General features: G+C 47.0%; 1 protein-coding gene across 1 annotated transcript; it reads right to left on the bottom strand.

The window, feature by feature from the left end:
• Positions 1–291: 291 nt before the first annotated feature.
• ND-B15 (NADH dehydrogenase (ubiquinone) B15 subunit) lies at positions 292–24,133 on the bottom strand. The gene is made up of 3 exons (XM_084605612.1): positions 23,945–24,133; positions 12,700–12,849; positions 292–437 (listed from the first exon to the last, which is right to left on the bottom strand). Exons 1-3 carry the CDS (start codon positions 24,101–24,103, stop codon positions 369–371), a joined length of 378 nt encoding a protein of 125 aa, XP_084461738.1. The 5' UTR covers positions 24,104–24,133; the 3' UTR covers positions 292–368.
• Positions 24,134–24,252: the final 119 nt, after the last annotated feature.

Below are 24,252 nucleotides of genomic sequence, written 5' to 3'. Positions count from 1 at the left end.
TTGGTTCAGAAGGCAAGGTTGATTGGTAATGGTAGTCAGCGTGTGTGCTGCAGGATGTGAATTTCATGAAACAAGCATATGCATATTATTGCTTCATTCACTGTTCCCACTTGGGGGGCAACATATCTTCACCACTAAATTGCCTTGTTTAAAATGTTTCTTTTTATTAAAAATATTCTTTGAAGCCTGCTCGCTGTGCTCTACTTGCAGCATACAACCAGAAGACAAAGCTTGTTGCATGAAGCAGTAAGCAATAGATGTGTACAGAGCGCAGAAACAACAAACGAGCACTGACAACAAAAGCAGTGCTTTATTAACTCTACCGCTGCTCTTCTCCATGATCAGCTTTCCTTACTGTGATGAACATATCACATCATCTTGAACATCCTGTCCTTGTATGGAATTTCACCCGTTCTGCACTTCCTCTCAAACTCCCTCTGCAATGTGGGGGAAAAAAAAGAAAAAAAAAGAGGGTGAGAGCGTGAGGAGAGCACAAAGAAGCTAGGACATCACTCTCGTTCCAGGATGCAATGAAAATAAAACTTTCAGGCCACGTAAGTGCTCACTGCAGGATATATAAGTGCGCACCTGACTTCAAAAAAACCCGCGTCCAATAAGGAACGGAAGAAAGGCCGGAGGCCATGGAAATAATAGAGCACGGTGATTCTCATGTTGGTGACCCCTTAATGTTTTTATTGCCGAAGCAGTATGCATACCTTGGCCTCAACACGTAAGTGGAAAACTGAACTGTATGATGATGTTCAGGCCCGGCATTTATTATAATACAGATTTCCTCAATCTTTATTGCATAGCAGCAGGTATTCAGTCTGTGCAACAAATAAATAATTAGGTAGTGCCTTTTTCATATAATGTGAAAACAACTCACCGAACCGCGGGTGCTTAGAAAAATGTGGTGAATAAAATTACAATAAACAGTGATCTATAAACACAATGTACAGCAGTTATTATTGACCTTGCAACTGGCTTAATTGCAAGCTGTAAATTGTGGTGATTCACCACTCAAAGCGACATATGGACAATGAAGGAAGTGAAAGGCCCCAAATTATTTTAAATGTGCTGAACCCCGGTATGGGAATATCATCCCTATTCCTGCAAATCTGCTGCTTTGATTCCCTTGCCTTCCTAAAACAAAACAAATATGACAGAGCTAAGTTTAGCTGCTTAGTGCATCAACTAGTATGAAATGACTGGCATTAGCTGCTGAACGATGCAGAGTGGTATGACACTTGTTATGCCCGGAGCCCTAAATCGTCCCGGAGGGTCCGCTGGAAGGCCAGATGTGATTTTTCCTTGCGACAGGGAGCCGAGGCATGCTGACGGGGGACGTCAGTACAAAGGAGCATGGATCCTTATCTTCCCGACAGGCTAATTGAAGTCAAGTGCTTTTGTCGGCAACCGGAACGGGCGTCTTAATCTTCGGCACCCCTCCTCTGAACGGACCACGGCCCGGGGCGAACCAGGAGCCGCCGCACGCCGTCGTGTTGTGACCCAGCAGTGGGAGATGGTTACTATTGACTCAAAGATGCTGCTGCATGTGCCGCTCGATGGCATTAGGACCAGGCATTGTACTACTGAGGAGGAGTGCCCATCGCCTGACCGACGCCATTGAAGACGGCTGAAACCAGATGGGACATCGCCGTTTCAGAGAGAACAACGGGGACAGCCTGGCTGTTGTGCAGTGGTATACAGTATTCCCTGCACAAGTGCGAGGTGTGGTGTATGTATGCGCGTTTGTGCGTGAGGTGCTGGTAGAACAATTGGGCGGAGCCAAAGAAGCCATGGGTGGAGTCAAAAGAAGCGGCTCAGCGCCTATTGGACGTTTGGGCAGCTGCGGGTTCCACAGTGGGACTGAAAGGTGATTTAAGCAGCCTACGGGGGCTGCTTCAGTGTGACTCGCCTGTGCTCTCAGTTGTTTAAGAGCCACCTCGCTCCTTTTATGTGCTTGCATGTTTATGTTTTGTAAATATGTAAAATAAATGTTCAGTTTGCTTTTCTCCTTACGACTCCTGCAGTCTTCTGCCGTCCTCAACGCCTTGCGGTGAAGTCCCTATAGGCCCCGGTCTTTTCATCATATCATCTGGATGGCAGCGGTGTGGTCGTCTGCGCAGTGTCCTGGCTCCAGCTGGGTGAGTGCATGGTCTTTCTCTTGAGATTTGCCAGGTTTTACAACACATGTCGAAATTGTGAAGCTTAGGTAATTACTGGTGGTTGTATAGTCGCTTAGTGATCTTCTTTAACCACAAGAGTAGAGTATATAGCCGTAACTTCGGAGCAGTCATGGACTGCAAAAAGCTATGCAAAGCGGACCTGATTTTGATATGCGAAGAATTGGGGATCGATTGTGGGTCGATTCATAGGAAACCGCTCATTGTTAAGGCAATTGAGGAAATCGGAGTAGACGCGGAGGGAATAGCGAAGTGTTGGGAAGACATTCAAGAAGCTATTAAGAGAAAAGAAGAACGCGAGAGAAAAGCTCTTGAAGAGCGTGAAAAGGAGCGCCAGTATGAACTGGAGAGCAAGCGACTGATCTTACAGAAGCGGCAAGAAAGGGCTTACAGGTTAGGTGACCGGGCAGTTCGATCGCTAACTCATGCCAATGCTCGCGAGATAGCGGCGGAGGTGCGTCAGGGAAACAGAGACATTGTCGCCGCAGCGGAGCAGACAGGGGCGGAAGAGCACAGCGGGTACGATCAGGATCAGGCCATCGGCGAAACTGAACCTGGCAGAGTGGCACCCAGCGTGAGGCAGCGAGAGGCGCCGGCGCAAACTGTGTTGACCCTTGTACCGCCGAGCGCGAATCCTTTGCTAGATCTCGGGAAGAAAAATCGCAGAACTGCGGCAGCAGAGAAGAGTTACACTGCCGCTGTAGCGGAGCAGACGGGGGCGGAGGAGCACAGTGGGTACGATCAGGATCAGGCCACCGGTGAAACTGAACCTGACAGAGTGGCACCCATAGCCATGCTGCGAGATGTGGCGGCGGAAACTGTGTTGACCCTTGTACCACAGAGCAGGAATTCTGCGCTGGATCCCACAATGGTAAACCGGGAATCTATTGCAGCAGAGAAAGCGGTGACCAACACGGTACGAGTGGCGCGTCCGGAGATAGGAGAGCGCATTGCAGAGTATGAAGGCTAGAGAGCGGGAGGTGCAGACCGCGGACTGGAAAGATCGAGTGTCGGCAGTAACACGATAGTTGAAACCGGAGAGGCTGTGGTCAAAGGGTTAGCAGACCACTCTGCCGACCCGAATGGAAGTGTTGACCCAGTGATAACCTGTGATGCGACGGGCAGCGTAGCGTCAGGTGCAGAAGCATTCGTAGCTCAAGTTGCGCGTGCTGAGCTGCTGAGGGAAACTACCGTTGACTTTGTAGTTGGGGCTGCGCTGACTAATGACTCTTGCGGCAAAGAATGCTAGGTGCAAGTCACTACAACGGCTCAGGCAGGCAGCGCGGGCACAGGAGTTAACAACTCACATGATGAGAGTGCGACGGAATGTGAGGAGGCCCAGAACGAGCAATCTGTCAGTGCTCAATTAGGGAACACTGAAGTACAGGTTAGAGAAGTCGCGCATTGCGTAAACAGCGAAGACGCATCGCTGTGCCAGGATGACGAGCTAGTGGGCAGAATGCGTGTACAGTTCACACTGGCTGAGAAGCGTAGTGCAGAAGTGCTCGGACTTGAGGATGGCTTCGGGCGCGCGAATCGCTTTAGTGGGAGCATTGCCTGGAGAGTAAGTTTTCTCTGTATTCTTCCGAAGTGCCTATGGAGAAAGAACGCTATCGGCGAAAGCGAAAGGACTGGCAGGTAGACAGCAGCTCGAGAACAATGGGTGGAGCACAAGTCAGGCTGATCAGTAGGCTGAACAAATCTGTACAAACCAGGTTCGCCGTGCCACTTATCCGCCCATGTGCTTTCGTAGCGACGGCTGGGTAGCCGTTGTCAATTCTCCATTTTTGTTTTGTAATTGTGTGTGCAGCAATTTTGCTAAGACTTAGTGCCTGGCATATCTCAGAGGCTGGCTGTGTGCTGCCTAGCTGAGGTGGGGGCTCGGTGCAGATTTGACCACTAACGCTCCAAGTTAAGGGCCATGACAAGCTATGCAGAGTACCCTGGCTGACGACTTTGCCCCTTGGACTCGGAGAGCGACGCACATTCGTGGTGCACCCATCGAATGCAACCACTTCGTAGCGTCTCCTCGGCGGTGGTCGAGCTGTTATGACCAGGGCCCTAAATCGTCCCGGAGGGTCCGCGCATACGGAGAGCGCCACTGGAAGGCCGGATGTGGTTTTTCCTTGTGACAGCGGGCCGAGGCGTGCTGACGGGGGACGTCAGTACAAAGGAGCACAAATTCTTATCTTCCCGACAGGCTAATTGAAGTCGACAGGCTAATTGAAGTCAAGCGCTTTTGTCGGCAACCGGGACGGGCGTCTTTTGATCGTCTGCACTCCTCTTCTGAACAATGGACCATGGCCCGGGGCGAATCAGGAGCCGCAGCACGCCATCGTGTTGTGACCCAGCAGTGGGAGATGGCTACTGTTGACTCAAAGATGCTGCTGCATGTGCCGCTCGATGGCATTAGGACCAGGCATTGTGCTGCTGAGGAGGAGTGCCCATCGCCTGACCGGCACCCTTGAAGATGGCTGAAACCAGATGAGACATCGCCGCTTCAGAGAGAACAACAGGGACAGCCTGGCTGTTGTGCAGTGGTATACAGTATTCCCCGCACAAGTGCGAGGAGGTGTGTGTATATGTGCGCGTTTGTGCGTGAGGTGCTGGTGGAACAATTGGGCGGAGCCAAAGAAGCCATGGGTGGAGCCAAAAGAAGCGGCTCAGCGCCCATTCTACGTTTGGGAAGCTGCGGGTTCCACAGTGGGACTGAAAGGTGATTTAAGCAGCCTACGAGGGCTGCTTCAGTGTGACTCACCTGTGCTCTCAGTTGTTTAAGAGCCACCTCGCTCCTTTCACATGCTTGCACGTTTATGTTTTGTAAATATGTAAAATAAATCTTCAGTTTGCTCTTCTCCTTACAACTCCTGCCGTCTTCTGCCTTCCTCAACACCTTGCGGTGAAGTCCCTATAGGCCCCGGTCTTCCGATCTTATCACACTACAGAAGAATGCAGATGGTGGCTTTTGCTGTGTATCTTGCTGTCTTGCCCATAGCAATGAAGCAGTGCACTGCACTAAGCTGTGAGCAGCCACAGTACAGCACGGCTGCCCAAGCAGCTCAGGTTACAGGCTTGGCCAATGAATTTGAAGCTCCCGTTGAGGCAACTACCACCAAACCCGCAAAGCATCCCCCTGGTCTCCAACTACCCCCATGGCCCTCTTAAGATGGTGGAAGTGAACACCCAGAGCATCATGCCTTAGGCAGTAGACTCCCGTCCTTGTGTGGTAGTATTCTCTTTCTCTCACTGTGGAGTGAAGTCAGTGCCTCATATTGCTTCATGTTTTACAGTCTCATGTCTGATTGCCTCACAGTGTGTCCCAGGAGACTGTCCTTAAATCCAACACGGATGCACCCCCTGCTGCAAAAAGGATGGCAGGGCACTATGCTTCCACACCATGGTAACCATCCAAAAGAGTGACACAAGACGCTGCCTACTTTTGAGTTTCACGGACAACATGACTTTGTACTTTTGTGCTACAGTGGTACCTAGAGCGATATCAACTTGTCTCAAAAGTCGTGTGAAAGCTTCATGAGACAATTTGTGAAATGGTTACAGGGTGCTGTGCACAGGCATCTGCAACTCTGAAAGTGCCACTATCAGAGTCAAATAGAGTGCTTTATTGTTACTGTACTCTACTATCGATCATATCCATACCATCAATCAGGCGATAGAAAAATGCTCGGAATATAACCAGCCCTTATACATAGCATTCATTGATTACGAAAAAGCATTTGACTCAGTTGAAACCTCGGCGGTGATGCAGGCATTGAGAAATCAGGGGGTAGACGAGCCGTACGTGAAAGTGCTGGAAGATATATATAGTGGCTGCACAGCAACCATAGTTTTGCATAAAGAAAGTAACAAAATTCCGATAAAGAAAGGTGTTAGGCAAAGAGACAATCTCCCCGGTACTATTCACAGCTTGCTTAGAGGAAGTATTCAGAGACTTGGAATGGGAGCAGTTAGGGATAAAGGTAGATGGAGAATACCTCAGTAATCTGCGATTTGCTGATGACATTGCCTTGCTAAGCAACTCGGGGGATGAACTGCAAATAATGATTGATGACCTAGACAGGAAAAGCAGAAAGGTATGCTTGAAAATAAATATGCAGAAGACTAAGGTAATGTTCAACAGCCTGGGGAAGGAACAGCAGTTTACATTAGGTAGCGAAGTACTGGAAGTAGTGGGCGAATATGTCTACTTAGGACAGGTAGTAACCGCAGATCCGGACCATGAAAAGGAAATAACAAGAAGAATAAGATTGGGATGGAGCGCATTTGGCAAGCACTCGCAGATTATGACTAGCAGCTTACCGGTATCGCTCAAGAGGAAAGTATACAACAGTTGCATCTTACCTGTACTCACCTATGAGGCTGAAACGTGGAGGCTAACCAAAAGAGTACTACTTAAGTTGAGGACAACTCAAAGGGCTATGGAACGAAAAATGGTAGGGGTAACATTAAGAGATAGGAAGCGTGCACAGTGGGTCAGAGAAATAACTCAAGTTACCGACATTCTAGTGGAAATTAAGAAGAAATGGACATGGGCAGGACATGTAGTGCGAAGAGAGGATAACCGATGGTCGCTGAGGGTAACAAACTGGATTCCAAGGGAAGGAAAGCGTAGCAGGGGGCGGCAGAAAGTTAAGTGGGCGGATGAGATTAAGAAGTTCGCAGGGGTCAAGTGGATGCAACTGGCACAAAACCGGGTTAAGTGGAGAAATAAGGGAGAGGCCTTTGCCCTGCAGTGGGTATAGTCAGGCTGATGATGATGATTACTGTGGTTGCCCCTACATGTGCACTTGGCTACCTAATGTAAAGCACACGACTACCCTCTCAAGCATGGTCAAAAGCGAGAGAGAGAGAAAAAAGTGTAGTTTCTAACATCCCAGAGAGGCCATGAGAGAATTAACAGAGTTTATCATACCAAACAGGTTGAAGGAAAGTGTGTAAGCAAACTTTCTGGGATGCTGAACACTGTCTTCTTCAACACCTTGTGGTTGTCTGCACACTTTCGAGCTCATTTTGGCAGGCACAACGAAGATCAGAAGTTCCCCACTACCGAAACATAGCTTAGTTACATCATTTCAGTTTCACTTCGACTTCGCACCATCCCATGGCTGCAATCAGCAGGTGCGTGCATTGGCCAGACCAACACCACCTAGATGGCACTCTTCTGGGTGATGTTGGCCAGTCGCGGTGTTTTGGACACAGCCTTGAGCATAATTGTTCTTTTATTTTTATTATGTAATGGTGCAATGCTGTCCAAATGCCTACACATATATCCTTCACGTGCATTCACATGCTGCTTCTAGTACACTGAAATCACTGAAACTGCTCTTTGGACACATGCATTTTCACTGCGCACTTCACCACGATGCTTCAGCACATGGAGTGTGTGAAGCATCCTTCAAATGTGACAAGGCTGTTTTGTGGAAGCACCACTGTTACAGTGTCACATTGTGGAAAGGGCAGCAGAAACTTTTTGATTTTTTAGCACACAACATTCTCCACAGTGTGTGCAAAGGGGAAAACCATCGTCCTCACTTGTGTTTCATCTCAAATGCAGAAAGCATCACAGAGGTGTTCATAAAATAAAATTACTGGGTGCAAACAGTTTTGGGAAGTTTTTTCAGATCCATTTGATAATCCAAACCTTTGGTTAAGTCGAACATTTTGTCTGGTCACTTAAAGGCCAAATTATTGACATTTTACTGCAACAGCGTTACAGTTAAGAAAATTGGGTTGCAAGACAAAGTCAAAAATGGACAATTTTATTGCTTTTATTATTCTGATTGTGTTCAGTGCGGCTCCTGTATCGCGATGGACAAAATTTTCTCATTGCAGCCCGCATAGTAAAATGAATTTCAGACCCCTGGTTTAAATGCATGACCGCACTGTTCATTTCAATGATTTTGCAGTCTCGCCACAAGCGTAGCTTCCACACTTTGTACATTCTCTGTTGTGACCAAATGTAACTCATCCTCATACGCAGCAAGCTAGGTGTACACCTGAAGGAGACTGACCTCTGTTGATTTAAAACTGAATTAAACCTACAAGTTTTTTTATTCGAAACAAAAACTCTGACCCTGAAATATAACTTGCTCAGCTTTCTGTAATACTGATGGCTATGATTAATGCTGCTGCATATTGTGAAAATATCAAGAGGTTTTAACCACCTGTACAACACAAAAAGAACAAATATTAAGAAGGGGCACATACTTGCAGGTTGAAACACACACACACACGCAAAAATTGGACGCTTAAGCTTCGCCTTCAATGCAATAGCATATAAGCCTCGATTCTTTAAGACGATGGATGAATGTATAATGCTTTGAATCAAGTGGTGGCTCGCGCCATCTCTCGTGGCAGCGCCACACAATTGAAGGAATTTTCCAATGAGCGCGGCATCGCAGGTAAGCAAAGCGGAAATGTTTTTTGCTACTCGCTCAGTTATTCCTTCCGTAATTAGCTTCTTTCTAATGACACACCTAAACATTAGCTGACAGTCATAAGGCAATGCATACATTAGGTCCACCTTAATTCGGACAGAAGCAATGCGGTACTGTGGCGGAGTGGTTTCTTGCTCACCTCGCACTGCGAAGGGACCGTGTTTCACTCCACGGGTTTCCGGGAAACTATTTTTTTGCTTTTTTTACTTTTTTCTAATTTTTGTGTCACAACCATGATGCCGACACCGGCTTTTCTCATGTCGACATGGGGCCCTTAACACATCGTGTTAAAATGCTTCGCTTCGACAGCATGCAGGTAAATGCCTCATATCAGGCAAGTGAGAGGCTTGGGTGGTCCCCTCATGAGTTGTAATACAGTCGAACCCAGATATATCGAGCCCGCATAATTCGAATTTTGGTTATATCGAACTCACGGAATATCCCCTTGAAAAGTTGCATCGTATATCGAACGCAATTTCACCAGTCATTCGATATATCAAACTCCACACCACGCTTTGGACCGACCGCCTTCCCCAAAGACGATCGCATCATTCTCGGCCGTTTGCCGCGTGACATTTTCCAGCCATGTGCGTATGAAATGAGTGGGCACAGTTCGACAATGGCTGGTCTATGGCAGCGCCGCGCCTTTTCCCCAAAGGTGCACGCACCTGTGGTGGTCGTTTTCCAAGCCATGTGCGAGAAGGAATGAGAGGGAACCAATGCAGTCGTGGTGTCCAAGAGAGGCGAAAAATGCGATAGAGTGAAGCGCAATGGTGTGCCCACTCTTCTGCTGAGCTTTATCTTTCCCCTTCCTCTCTCTTTCCCGGCCTTCGTTTGCAGCAGCACGCACTATGCATGCGCGGACAAGCCAGCTTGGTCCGTGGCAGACACTTTCTCCAGTGCGTGTTGTGAACGCTCTGCGCGCAGCAGCTGACATGTGATGTACGTCTCGTGCCGAACATGCACAGCTATGGAGGCTGCAGACGTTTTTTTCATTTTTTTTTTTAAATTTTTTTGCGGGAGTTGTTCGTTCTTGCCGTCGTGCTGCACGTGTGGCATGGCGTATGCTGTGGCGGCAGTGGTCGTTAAGCAGCGTTTTTTTTTTCTTTTGTGAGAGTGGTCTTTACTTGTGCCGAACGTGCGGCGCAGCGTAAGCGATGGTGGCTGCAGACGTTAAGAAGCGGGAGATGTTTTCTTTTTTTGACGAGACTCATTCAAATTCTTGCATCTATGAATCAAAGCACGCGGTCACCTGAGATCATGACACCAGCTCTTAGCATTGTTTGCTTCAAATGGCATTTGCAGCTATCACGCTTTCCAATGATTTTGTGACAGTGGACTACGCTCGCCCCACGCGCGGCGTGATAAATCGAACCAGGCTTGCGCAATCAAGTCATACACGGGCGCTCCGCCAAGTTTGCTCCCCGCCACTGCGGGATATATCAGAAGTATAGTAAGAAAATAAACATGACATGATGTTATCGCTGCGCACCATCTTGGCGCGCTGCCAATAAATGAGCTGTGGATATATGCGACGCTCGAAACTGGGACGCGCACCACCTAACATTTTTTTTGTTGTTGTTTTTTTTTTTTTTTTTCAAATTCTCGAGGGTAAAAGTGGAGAGTGGGTTGATTAGGAGACAATACAGTATCATTTTTCACGATCGCAAGTGGAGTCTCAAGCTGATGTCTGTATATCAAATTATCGATATATCTAACTATTTTGCGATCCCCTTCGAGTTCAGTATATCCGGGTTCGACTGTAGCCAATATGCGAAATGCAGAGCGACCTCTTAGTACTCGGAGAACTAGGCCTGCCATGTTGACTTGGTCAACAAAACGAAACCGCTGCCTGGCCCTGGGTAAACACAGCTACACTTCGTGTGAAAAATGAAGCCCAGATGCATTGCTGCACTGCACTATTCACTCTTGTTAGAATATTACAATGTGTGTGGGAACTAGGCACATGTCAACCTTGCATTTATTTATATTTTTACACAGCGTGAACGATCACCAAAAGCACTGTGAGCTATCCCATGTAAACACGCCGTCCAATACATAGGATTTACTTCCTGCGCTTATTTTCGAAAAACATTTGCATGCTGTTCGCGTTAGAAATATAACACAGAACATGTTATCTGTAAATAAAAGAGGAGCCAACTTGCATGTTACTTAACTCTTCGCCTAAGAATATTTGCCCAATCGCATGTAAACACACTGACAGTCTTTCTTTTCAGCTGGCGTACGCAAATGCCGGTGTTGCTCAAGCTTGCAGTCCATCCGTAAAAATTTTTTTTCACGTTTTTACTGGCAAATCGAGCCCACATGCTCTCAGTGCACTCCAACCATGAACTTCGATTGGTCATGTCATTAGCTATTAAGTGTACACATAACGTGTTTACTTGCTTGGTTCGTTACGAGTTCAGTGCAAAGAAACTGATGTGCGGTGTTCCAGTTTTTCGGGGTTTCTATAAACGCTACTCACTTGGTCCAAGCTCGTTCAAAAATGGTTATTTAGTTCTTTTGTCCTGCTGGACTTGAGAAACGTGTTTAAAAGTATGACATTATGCTGCAATCTCTTCAAGCAGTCCAATTTTATTATTGTTGTGACAAGGGGTGATGGCTTGTTCCGCAACAAAGCCATTCTCACTTTGTGCAACCCTGGTAGTCAACAAATGAAATGTAGGAAGCCATCAAATCATGGAGACTTCACACCTAGCTGCACACATGGTTTAGCCCCAACAGCAACTACCATATGCTAATTTGTTCATCGTGCTTTTCATGGTAGTTGAGAAGGTTGCTACAACATCATAACAAGGAATTATTGCTTGCAACATTGTAAATAATATCCACCTGGCCCTAGAATTAAGCACAAACCAATACAAAAGCTTCCCAATCTCTGTAACTGCGACACTGAAAAGCCGGTGTGCATCGCATATTGTGCTTAAAGGGATATTAGTACCACGCAGCTGACCGAGGCTTCGTGAACTTTCGTGCTGCAATGCACGCGGCCCCGCACGCGAACGTATGCAGTGCCACAAAAGTTGCTACGGCTAACACAGGTGCACGCATCGTAAAATAACCACTTACTGCCTCACCAGAATGTTGGTCCACTTGAGAAAGATAATGCACAAATTAAAGTGACAGCGGGACAGAGTTAGACTTTTTTTACGCACACATTGTGTCCATTCCTGTCATTGTCAGAGTGAAACTTCAAGCAAAGCAAAGACGAGGTAGAAAGCATGCTGGTGCTCATTAAGGACATGAAAGGACCTACAATCGGTGAAAGATGACCAGTACAAATGGTTCTGTGGCTCAAACGTGGCTCTTAAAATTCTGATCAAAACATTCGTGACAGTTTCCCTGATATCAAGAAAGCACACACAACTGACGACATGCCTAGAATGTGACCGCTCCACTGAACCAAGATGGCAACCGGAAGCTGCTGCCACAATGTTTCCAGACCACCAAGCAGTTTTATATGTCATCTATTGGACCAGCCTCATGGCAATTTGCACATCTATAGTCAGGCATAAAAATGCTGGTTAGTGGAGAAGTGGCAGAGGTCTTAACGTAGTTTCAAACACCACGTGGATTACTTTAATAATAAAGCCTACCAAAAGTATTTACTCCTTTGTAGAAGACATTTGGATAATGGCAGTACCTTTTCATAAAATAGTGCATGTTACAGGACTACTCATGAGCTACTTTTGCATATTAGAAGTTTTCTTGAAGCACACTGGTGTTTCCAAACATGCTTTGTACCCAGAATACAAAACCAAGTATTTTTTCCCAATACCCATTTTACACCAGTTCATTATCTGGATGTATGTGTAGCTTTGCGTATTCAGAAGCAGCCGGCTTGGAGGACTCTTCAGATCAATTCCACAGCACCCACACTGTCCCCCTTAGCAAGTCCAGAGGCCTCACAAAAGCATTATATCCTCAAATGTCTGCACAAAAAAAGAACAAAAAGAGCTAGACAAGCTGAAAAAGAATATGAAAAAAGCAATGCAGGGCGCTCTCTGCACCCAGTCCTGCATGAGAATGAACCGTACCCTGTCCTTATAGACGCAGTACCCAAGGACAATCATCGGCAAAAAGGTGGCAGCAAACCACTGCCATCCTCCCTTGGGGGTCGGCCGGAAGTGCTCGTATATCTGGCTGTTGGCACGGGCCGCATTGAACCGCACCACTTGAGGATCAAACTGGTGGAAGGAAGAAGAAGAAACCACGCTTGTTTTCAACCAATATGTTCCCATTTAGCCAATAAAGTAGCCACACAAAAAGATAACTCAGCACAAATTAGCTATTTGCACTGCTGAGATACCCTCCTGTGCACTTGCCGAGCGCCGAGAGAGAGAAAAAGCAACCTATTGCTTCTGAAAGGCATAAAACCAGTCTTAAAGACTGGTACTAAAACATTGAGGAGTACTGTGGCAAACATGACTTAAAATTTCTTTGTGTCATATGCAGGGTACCACTAACAAACCGTGAAACCTGTCCTTTCTCCAGATTACAAGGGTGCTCAAGTGCAGGACTTCAGTAGCTCAGTTTTCATAATTCTAATGCAATAGCATTAAACAGCGCGTCCTCCAGAAAATACGGTGTTTTCAGCCTTGAGAGTGAAAATCATGTGCATGCCTCTGGCAAGTGGTGGTAGGAGCTGACGTCAATTTGGCAGGAAAAAGCTGCAAACTTTGGTTTCTCTTGTTGGATGGTAGGGTGAGGGCACTGCTCACTGCTCTCCTTACAATAACTCCATTTTGTCGCTGAAGCAGGTAGCGCCTCCTTGTAGCTAAACATGCCTATCCCGGGTTCAATCAGAATATTTGGCCTACAATTACAGGATTTCTTTGGACTACACAAGTTAAGAATCGTAAGACCCTTGTGCAGCTCTCATTTCCTGCTTCCCGTCTACCCTCTCTGGTTCCTTTTCTTTTGCCTTTCGGCAGAAACAGTGGGAGCCTTGACAAAAGAAAGTTATGCCATTCCCATCTCGGCATCTTCAAAAAGAATAACTACAGCTGCAACAAATATTTAAGAAGTTTTTTTTTTGTAATCTTTAAACAATTTCTCAAGCTTCAGCTGCTTTCCAATGTGGCTGCTGACTTTCTGCTGCATTCTCTCGATCTTGTACAGGTATTCTGGATGGTTCTCCTCCAGCCCGCATGAGATTTTCATTACCATAGTCCCTTTCAGATACAGCTGACCTAGAGGCATGCTTCAAGTTTTCCAGGCAAACTTTCAGTTCCAATTCACCCACTGTTGCCGCAAAAATCATGCCCTGGTCCAACAACTTTTCTCGATGCAAATCACTCGATTCGCTCTCACCCATTGTCACAAGCTGCCTCACCTATTATACAGCGGAAGATGCGGGAGCTTATGGCTGGAATATAGAGCGAAATTCACGGGACTCCGTCGCTCCTCTGGACAAGATTCGACAAGCCGATGGGGCAGCGGCCGCCTGTCCTTGACGCGGCTGCTGCATAGTCGGCCGAGGGTATAAAATAACTGACAGCAGCACGCCCTCACCAGTGCGTTTGGGAAGATTCAAACTTCCGGCCACTCCGCGGTGCTCCGAAAGCGTATTGTGTTCTTCGGGCCCGCGATCGACGCATCGTCCTCTGCACCTGTACGGCCGCCGCTACCGAGCAACACAGCCTTCGACGCCTCAGCAAACAAGAAAGACGTGAGAATTTCATTAGCCACGGACTGTTGTTCAATCGAACATTATTTTCGCTTTGTTAACTTTTGACCTGACTTAGTAGCATTTTACGCTGTGTTCTTATGTAACTTTTGCTCATACTTATAATATCTGAAATACCTGCTTTATTATCTTTATAGTCTTCATATTTTTTATCACAGTGTTTTGTTCATTATCGGGTTATTTTTTTTTTCTCTTATCATTTATTTCTTCGTCTTTATCAATATCTTGTCGTGGCGTTGTATTCTCTTTCATTGTACTCTATTATTATCAGTGTAATTTTGGTCTGCTATTTATAAACCTTCAATTGTTTGTAAACGAAAGTGACCTATTTGTACTTATTCCTCAATCACACACCGACACACGTGCTTCACGGGTTGACCGGCCTAACTTTTAAATGTGTTCACAACCCTCATAGGGGAACGACGGGTAATCGTAAAGGGGATCCCGCACCTCTTTTGACCGTAAAGGCGGGGGTTTGTGACATAATTGGCGTCCGCGACAGGACTGGTCAACCAAGTGTCGGTGAGGGAGAGAGGTGTAGGTGCAATTTTTTTAGTGTTGTATCCTAGCACTGCATAACGCTTTCCACCTAACATGGCTGATGCAGAGTTAGAACGGCTTGTTGAGTATGGCCGAACTTTTGGCTTTGAGGGTCAAGAGCTGCTCAAATGGGTAGATCAGGAGCGAGCTCGTCGCAGAGAAGAACGCAATGAGGAACGTACGCGGCGGAAAGAGGAGGCAGAACTAGAATCTAAACTCCGGATGGTGGAGATGGAGAAAGAAAAGGAAATAGAGTCGCAGAAAGCCCAACTCCGGATAGCGGAGATGGAAAAAGAAAAGGAGTTACTGATGCTCCGACGAGACCTACCTAATAATCCGGCAACTGACGCTAACAGCACCGGAGAGTCAAGGTCAGAAACGGGGGAGAGTCAAGCTGCTCGGCCCGAACGCATAAGCCCACACAAGCTGATGCCGGTTTTTAATGAGGGCAGGGACGACCTTGACGCTTACCTCATGCGTTTCGAGCGAGTCGCTGAGAGTCGGAATTGGCCTCGCGACCAGTGGGCTACAGCCCTTAGTCTATGTTTAAGCGGCGAAGCGCTCAGCGTTTTTAGTCGCATGTCTGCGTCCGAGTGCTTGGACTACAACAAGCTCCGGCAGGCACTCATGATTCGCTTCCGTATGACAGAGGAAGGGTTCAGAGAAAAATTCAGGTCTGCTAGTCCCCGGAACGAGGAAACGTGTTCACAGTTCGTGACGCGTCTTCAGAACTTCCTAGACAGATGGATAGAGCTGTCGGACACAAAGAAAGAGTACGCAGATCTCTTTGACCTGATTCTAAAGGAACAGTTCCTTTCTAACTGCGCCACTCCGCTACAAATGTTTTTGAAAGAAAAGAAGGACACATCCTTCTCTGAAACAGTAGCAAGGGCAGAAAAGTATGTGGAGGCCCATGGCTGGTCAAACTTCGGAAAGCGAAGCACCCCGAAGAATAAGGCAGAAAACGCCGTCTCCAAGACGACCGAGAGAAAGGAAACTTTGCTTCAATCATCGGATGCGAAGAGCAGCGATGAAAAGAAATGTTTTATTTGTTCACGCACGGGACACCGCCCCGAAAATTGCCGGGCCGCCCCATCCGACGGATCGGGACCGCCCAAGAAATGCCACAAATGCGGAAAACCAGGTCATCCAAGCTGGAGATGCTGGGCAAATGGGGCCCCGAAACAGAGAGAAGAAAATCGGGAGTCTGCTGCAGTATGTGTTGAGAACGGATACCTCGAACTTAAGGATGGAGGGAAGATCCCCGTCATCAACGCTGGGTTCACCAGTAAAGAATGCGCCGTCAGGGAATGCTTACCTGTCGTAGTCGGCATGATCGAGGCCAGACAGTCCGAGTCCTGAGAGACACAGGCTGCAACACGGTGGTGGTAAGAAGGGACTTAGTACGGAAAGAAGATATCACCGATACGAAGTCTCCAGTTTACCTACTTGACCGCTCAGTCCTAATGCTCCCAGAAGCTTGGGTCGATGTCGACACCCCGCACTTTCAGGGACGACTTCTCGCTAAGTGTATGGAGAATCCCTTGTACGATTTGGTGCTGGGAAATGTGGAAGGTGCTAGGCCAGCAGACGACCCCGATCCGAACTGGCACAAGACAACAGAAAGCGAGACTACGAAGTCCACTGCAGTAAAAGTTGAAGAGCTAGCGCCTGACACCGAGAGCCCCGCACCCATTTCGGATGCCGCTGAAGCTTGTCCGGTAGTGACTAGAGCGCAGGCGTGCAAGGATAAAACGCTGAAAAAGCTTAAAGTCCTGCAAGGCCTCCCTAGTGTATGCCGCGAAGAGTTGGTTCAAGAGCAAGAGAATGACGCGACCCTACGCTCGTGTTTCGATCGCGTAGGCCCGCCGCAAGCGAAGAAAGGAAAGGGTAGCCACCAGTTTTTAATTGCTAACGGCGTCCTTCAAAGGAAATACGTCGCCGAGTGGGGCGGGGAGTACACTCAAGTCGTTGTGCCCCAAAAGTACAGATCAGCTATTCTCAAGCTGGCACATGATGGGTTGATGGGAGGCCACCAAGGCGCGAAGAAAACCCTACTGAAGCTTCAGACAGAATTCTTCTGGCCAGCAATGCAGGCTAACGCTAAGCGGTTCGTTGCCTCTTGCGATCTGTGCCAACGCACAACTCCGAAGGGTCACACCACACGAGCGCCTTTGGTTCGAGTGCCCGTCATTGAGACACCGTTTCAGAGGGTGGCGATCGACATCGTTGGTCCACTCAACCCGAAGTCCGCTCAAGGCAATCGGTACATCCTGACCATGGTGGACTATGCCACTCGGTACCCTGATGCAGTCGCACTTCCTAGCGTCGAGACCGAAAGGGTAGCCGAAGCACTTGTCGAAATGTTTTCCCGTGTAGGAGTGCCCAGAGAGGTCCTCAGTGACAGGGGCACGAATTTTACGTCCGAAGTAATGAAGGAGGTTAGCCGTCTGTTGTCAGTAAAACAGCTGCATACCTCTCCCTACCACCCGATAGCGAACGGCCTAGTCGAACGGTTTAACGGCACGCTTAAACAAATGCTCAAGCGCATGTGTCAAGAGAGACCAACCGATTGGGATCGCTACCTGGCTCCACTTTTGTTTGCATACAGGGAAGTGCCCCAAGAAAGCCTCGGCTTTTCCCCATTCGAACTGTTATATGGGCGAAATGTGCGTGGACCCCTGGCTGTACTTAGAGAGCTTTGGACGAATGCAACCATCCCTAACGAGTTGCGAACGACGTACGAGTATGTGCTTGCTCTATGGGACAGACTGGAAAATACCTGTAAACTTGCCCACGAAGAGCTAGAGCGCGCAGGAGAGCGTTACAGCCGCTACTACAACATCAAGAGCCGCAAACGCTCACTCAAACCGGGAGAAAAGGTTCTTATTCTTCTTCCCACAGAGCACAATAAGCTGCTCATGCAATGGAAGGGTCCCTTTTCGGTCATCAGCCGCAGGGGCGATGTCGACTATGAAGTGGATTTGGGCCATGCCACAAAAATATTCCACATCAATATGCTGAAGAGATACCAGCAAAGGAAAGACGACACCATTGTTGCAGCTGTCGGTGCAGTAATATCGGCAGAAGAAGACACAGACGCTGGAGAGATTGAGCTTCCTAAGCCCTCCCAGACACAGTCTATCGGGGATGTACACATTTCCGAGAGATTGAGCCACGTACAGCAGAATGAAGCCAAGAAACTTCTGCAACAGTACGAAGGTATATTTTCGGACCTTCCGGGAAAGACCACGCTAATCGAGTGCCAACTGAAGTTACAGAGCGACCGGCCGATAAATGTAAAACAATATCCGCTACCGTACGCTTTGAGACAGGCAATTGCATCAGAAGTGGACGACTTGCTCCGATTAGACATCATTGAGCCATCGGAGTCGCCCTACAATTCCCCTGTGATCGCCGTATGCAAGCCCGACGGGACGCATCGGCTATGCATTGACTTTCGGAAGTTAAACGAAGTCATCGCAGACGACGCCGAGCCCTTACCACGTGCGGACGACCTTATCGCCTCGGTAGGCCGCAAGAAATTCTTTTCCAAGCTGGACTTATCCAAGGGATATTGGCAAGTACCGTTGTCACCCGATTCAAAGGCGATGACTGCTTTCACGGTTGGCACGGGGCGCTTTCAATTCCGATATATGCCCTTTGGTATTAAGACGGCGCCAGCCATTTTTACGAAGCTGATGCGGAACATCTTGGCCGATATTCCCGACGTGGCGTACTACTTCGACGATGTTCTCATTGACAGTGCGACATGGGAACAGCATCTCCAAACATTGTACGAGGTCTTTGCTCGAATTGAAGCGGCTGGTCTCACCATCAAACCGCTGAAATGCGAGATCGGAATGGAAACCGTCGCATTCCTGGGCCACCAAATTGCGTCCGGAGAATTGTCACCCCTCACCAAGACCCTACAGAAAATACAAGAAGCTTCACGGCCGACAACAAAGAAGCAGGTCCGATCCTTCTTAGGACTCACGGGTTACTACCGTGATTTCATCCCGAACTATGCTGACCTAACCTGTCCTCTGTCAGATCTAACACGGAAAGGTCAACCTTCAGTCGTGAGCTGGGGCCCCGAGCAAGAACAGGCTTTCAAGAACTTGCGGGAAAAACTGGCTGAGGCACCAATTCTGAAATTGCCAGATTTTGACCGGGAATTCGTCCTGCGAACAGATGCTTCTGATAGAGGTGTTGGAGCCGTTCTGCTTCAATCGCATGACGGAATCCTGCACCCAGTTGCCTATGCGAGCCGCAAGTTGCTCCCTCGAGAGGTAGCCTATTCAACCACTGAGAAAGAGGCTTTAGCGCTCGTTTGGGGAATCGAGAAATTTCAAGTCCTCCTCTACGGGAGAAGGTTTCTCGTTCAGACGGATCACCAGCCTTTGAAGTTCATAAAAGAAACAAAATCTGCAAACAGCCGCGTTCTTCGCTGGAGTATTAAGCTTCAGGAATACAACTTCCGTGTCGAGTATATTAAAGGCAGCGAGAACGTGGGAGCAGATTACATGAGCCGGCTGGAATAGTTGTTAAGCTTGCACTACTGCATAGCTGCATTGTGTTGATTGTGTAATGAAAATCGTACACGATGTGCCTGTATATATGTGCACTTGATTGTTATCAGTGATCCGTGACTTGTGACATGTGCGCAAGACATGACTGAAGAACTACAGTGTTGTGGTGTGTGCGGGTTCAGATCAGTGCGTATATGGTGTGCGTCATGAACGGTAGTGAGTGACGAACGATCTTCAGTGCACTGAACGGACCCAATCTACTGCACCCCTCTATAGGGGCGTAATAACATCGTTCTCGGCGCTTGTGGAGTTCTAGAATATTCCGAGGCAATATTTTTCAGTGGGGGGCAGTGTCACAAGCTGCCTCACCTATTATACAGCGGAAGATGCGGGAGCTTATGGCTGGAATATAGAGCGAAATTCACGGAACTCCGTCGCTCCTCTGGACAAGATTCGACAAGCCGATGGGGCAGCGACCGCCTGTCCTTGACGCGGCTGCTGCATAGTCGGCCGAGGGTATAAAATAACCGACAGCAGCACGCCCTCACCAGTGCGTTTCGGAAGATTCAAACTTCCGGCCACTCCGCGGTGCTCCGAAAGCGTATTGTGTTCTTCGGGCCCGCGATCGACGCATCGTCCTCTGCACCTGTACGGCCGCCGCTACCGAGCAACACAGCCTTCGACGTCTCAGCAAACAAGAAAGACGTGAGAATTTCATTCGCCACGGACTGTTGTTCAATCGAACATTATTTTTGCTTTGTTAACTTTTGACCTGACTTAGTAGTATTTTACGCTGTGTTCTTATGTAACTTTTGCTCATACTTATAATATCTGAAATACCTGCTTTATTATCTTTATAGTCTTCATATTTTTTATCACAGTGTTTTGTTCATTATCGGGTTATTTTTTTTTTCTCTTATCATTTATTTCTTCGTCTTTATCAATATCTTGTCGTGGCGTTGTATTCTCTTTCATTGTACTCTATTATTATCAGTGTAATTTTGGTCTGCTATTTATAAACCTTCAATTGTTTGTAAAAGAAAGTGACCTATTTGTACTTATTCCTCAATCACACACCGACACACGTGCTTCACGGGTTGACCGGCCTAACTTTTAAATGTGTTCACAACCCTCATAGGGGAACGACGGGTAATCGTAAAGGGGATCCCGCACCTCTTTTGACCGTAAAGGCGGGGGTTTGTGACACCCATCCACATAGATCAATATGTTCAAGCCATGTAGGTAGGCTGATACAGCTGACCTAGAGGCATGCTTCAAGTTTTCCAGGCAAACTTTCAGTTCCAATTCACCCACTGTTGCCGCAAAAATCATGCCCTGGTCCAACAACTTTTCTCGATGCAAATCACTCGATTCGCTCTCACCCATCCACATTGATCAATATGTTCAAGCCATGTAGGTAGGCTGAGACTTTCATTTTCCACCTGGCATGGCATTCTGGTTCACATCACAGGCCCAACGGAATGGTGTCATGCAGGGACACACAACCTCTCCAGTGCTCCCCAGTGTATGCTTCTAGGAGGTATTAGGAGGCCTGAATTGGGGAAACTAGAATTATACAGAGAATATTTTAGTAATCTGCAATTTCCTTATGTCAGATGAAGAACTGAAAAAAGCATTACAGAAAGATGCTGGGCCAGTTTGTACATGAAACAGATGAAAACAGAATGCTACAAACTGGACTGAGGACAACACACAGCGCTGACTAATACCTGAAAGTTCTGCTGCATCACATGTGATAAAACTAGTAGAATCGAGCCAGCTAAAGAAGTTGCAAAAACAAAAAAAGTAATAGGGAAGAAGGCCGTCATGCTGTATGTGCATGGAATCGGCCATGCATTGAAGAAAATAGTAGGCGTTTTTATGAGTGCATCTGATCTTATCCCCGCCCAGGAAGTTGAGCATGCTATGCAGAATGGTGAATGATGAAGGCCCAAAACCAGCACGAAATGAACAATTTTATTGCTTTTATTATTCTTATTGTGTTCATAGATTACCTTTTTTTTTTGCGGCTCCTGTATCGCGAGGGACAAAATTTTCTCATTGCAGCCCGTATAGTAAAATGAATTTCAGACCCCTGGTTTAAATATATGACACACTTGCGACACTGAAGTGATTTGTGAAGTCCCACTGTCTTGGGGAGCATGTTATATTGGTCAAACAGCATGCTGTGCCAATGACCGCCTAAGAGAACGCGCCACTACTACCAATGCGGGATATGACGGCACATTGGCGAAACACGTACCTGCCTGCAAGTGCATTCCACACAGTGGTCAATGCTAGATTTTGAGGCAGAACAATCGTCAACCCCAGCACGAGCACATAATCAATGGCACTAGCAAGAAATTGCATATCTTACAACCCAAGATGTGGCAACAGGAACTTTTCCTCGCCTTTTCTTTGTTGTCGTTTTTGGCTTATTTTTCGCTGCGCGCATGTGTGTGTATTCTCAGTCCAGCTTGTAGTGCACTGTTTTGTTGAAGGTGAACTGCAAAGCACGATCAAAAACCTAGACAGGCAAAACATAATAATTATTGGTGTAAAATTAATATGCACAAAACAAATAATATTGAACAGTTTCTGCAAGGAACAGCAGTATATCGTAAGTAGTGAGGTGCTGAGAGTGGTAAGGAAATACATGGTGAAAAAACAGGGCACACCGAGAAACAGACAGAGAACAAGGAAACACCACAGGCATCGACAAAAAAAAAAAAAAAAGGAAGAGCTCATTGTACTAGTAGTAAGGCAGATGCTTGGGCTAGTTGAAAGTTCATGGTGAATAAACAGCACACACTGAGACACAGAGAAAAAGAAGGACAGCGTATGTGGTGTTTCCTTCTTGTTCTCTGTGTTTTAGTTTTCACCATAAACCTTCACCAATTAGTCCAATAGCCCAAACATATGCTTTACTAAGGAAATGCATATATAGTCAGGGCAGGTAACGGCCACAAATCTGGAGCCCGAAATAACTAGAAGAATAAGATTGTTGGGGTGGTGTGCATTAGGCAAGCATTCTTGGATCAAGAATGAAAGCTTATCAGCCTCTCTCGAGATGACAACAGCATCTTACCAGTACTCACATATAGAGCAGGATTGTGGAGGATAATGAAAAGGGTTCTATTCAAGTTGAAGACAATGCAGAGAGTTACGGAAAGAAAAATGGTAGATGTGAAGTTAGGACGTGGGAAGTCTGAAGAGTGGAACAGAGAAAAAACGTGAGTTGCTGGCACTCCAGTCGAAGTTAGGGAGCAAAAATGGGCACATAGATGCAATGCAAAAACAAGATAACTAGTTGCTGCTAAGGGTCACAGACTGGATTTCACAGGAAGGCAGGCATGGCAGGGGCGGGAGAAAGTTTGGCGGACGGAAGTTTGCGGGGGTCAAATGGATGCAGCTAACACAGGACCGAGTTAATATCAGATATTTGAGAAAAGCCATTGCCCTGCAATGTGTGTAGTCAGGTTGATATAATCACTCCTTGCTGCATCTTGCAGCACAGTTTTTATTATGATATTAGCAATTTGCCTTCGGTTTGTTCTTCCCAGTTAGTCGACAAGAAAATGGCTTGATGTCATTAAACAATCAGCTGAAAGTTTGTGTAGTGGTGGCTTTCAGTTCGGTTTGTGTAGGCAACTGCAGTGAAGGGCTCTGGATTAATTTAGGCCATCTGGGGTTGATTAAAGTGCAGTAACACTGAGCACATGGCCATCTTTTGCATTCTGCCATTATCAATGTTTTGCCTTAGCTCTTGATCGCAGTAATACCATTTTCCCTAGATTAAATACCCCAGCAGGGCAACTTTGGAAAATACTGATCAAACAAAGGACAGGCTAGTTAGTGAATGCGCCCGTCTTGTGTTTGCATGGGCATGGTCTGCATACTAATGGGCAAACGACATGAAGTTACCTAGGAAGCAGAATTCATTGGCCCAATATTGGCAATGTCAGGTCCAAAATATACAGTGCATTGCCACCCCAGTACCAATATTGGGCCGGTGGTTTGTGTCGCCTTGGTACTACAAACAGCCAGTTTTTACAAAAAAGTGCTGTTTGCTATCAGTAGAAGGGCAATTTCAGCCCGGAAATTTTCCTGCTGTCTGACAGAGCAGCACATGCGACCTCTGTAACCGAAACATGGCACCCAAGACTAGGCAGACGGGCACTAGAAGGGCACGAATAGCAACGTTATCCTCTACACTTGTCGAACTGCTCCCCGCTTTATTTCGTGTGCCGATAGGAGCATTGCTGCATTTCACCGAGCGCCGCAGCACAGGCATGACACCTAATAAATACAACCGATACAAAGGCAAGTTCAGTAGTGGGAAATAGATCTTATGACACGGAAGTCCAGGTAAGCTATTGTAGCTTACATGACAGTGGTGCTGACCTAATCGTGAAAAGGCAGAACAACTATTTCAGCACAGAGCCAACAGAGCTACCGAGCTTCACACACGCCGGCCCATGCACCGATTCGACCTTGGCTCACTTAGACACGGTAACTCACCAAAACGCCACCCGCACCATGCTTGTGAGGGTCTGTAATTTGACGGACGTACTCCTGCTTCAGTTGAGCTCTGAGTTTGGCTCGTTCTTGAATTAAGCGTTTTTCATCGGGCGAGACTTCGCTGTCCACTCGAATTGCAGACGGCTGCCTGTACGCCATGTTTACCACTGGCTGGGAATCCTACTCTCACGGCAGGTTACTTGCGTTTGCATCAATTAAAAAAGTGTTTTTGTAAATATTCAATCTAACAACACCAATAAACATAAAATTTAAAGTACTTATGTGTGAATTGTAGTCATTACTGAATA

The sequence above is a fragment of the Amblyomma maculatum genome, chromosome 1, assembly GCF_055883805.1.
Source record: "Amblyomma maculatum isolate TAMU_Amacu chromosome 1, ASM5588380v1, whole genome shotgun sequence".
NCBI classification, from domain to species: Eukaryota; Metazoa; Arthropoda; class Arachnida; order Ixodida; family Ixodidae; genus Amblyomma; species Amblyomma maculatum.
The sequence above is the reverse complement of the archived record's forward strand: the minus strand, read 5'-3'. Positions and strand labels throughout refer to the sequence as shown.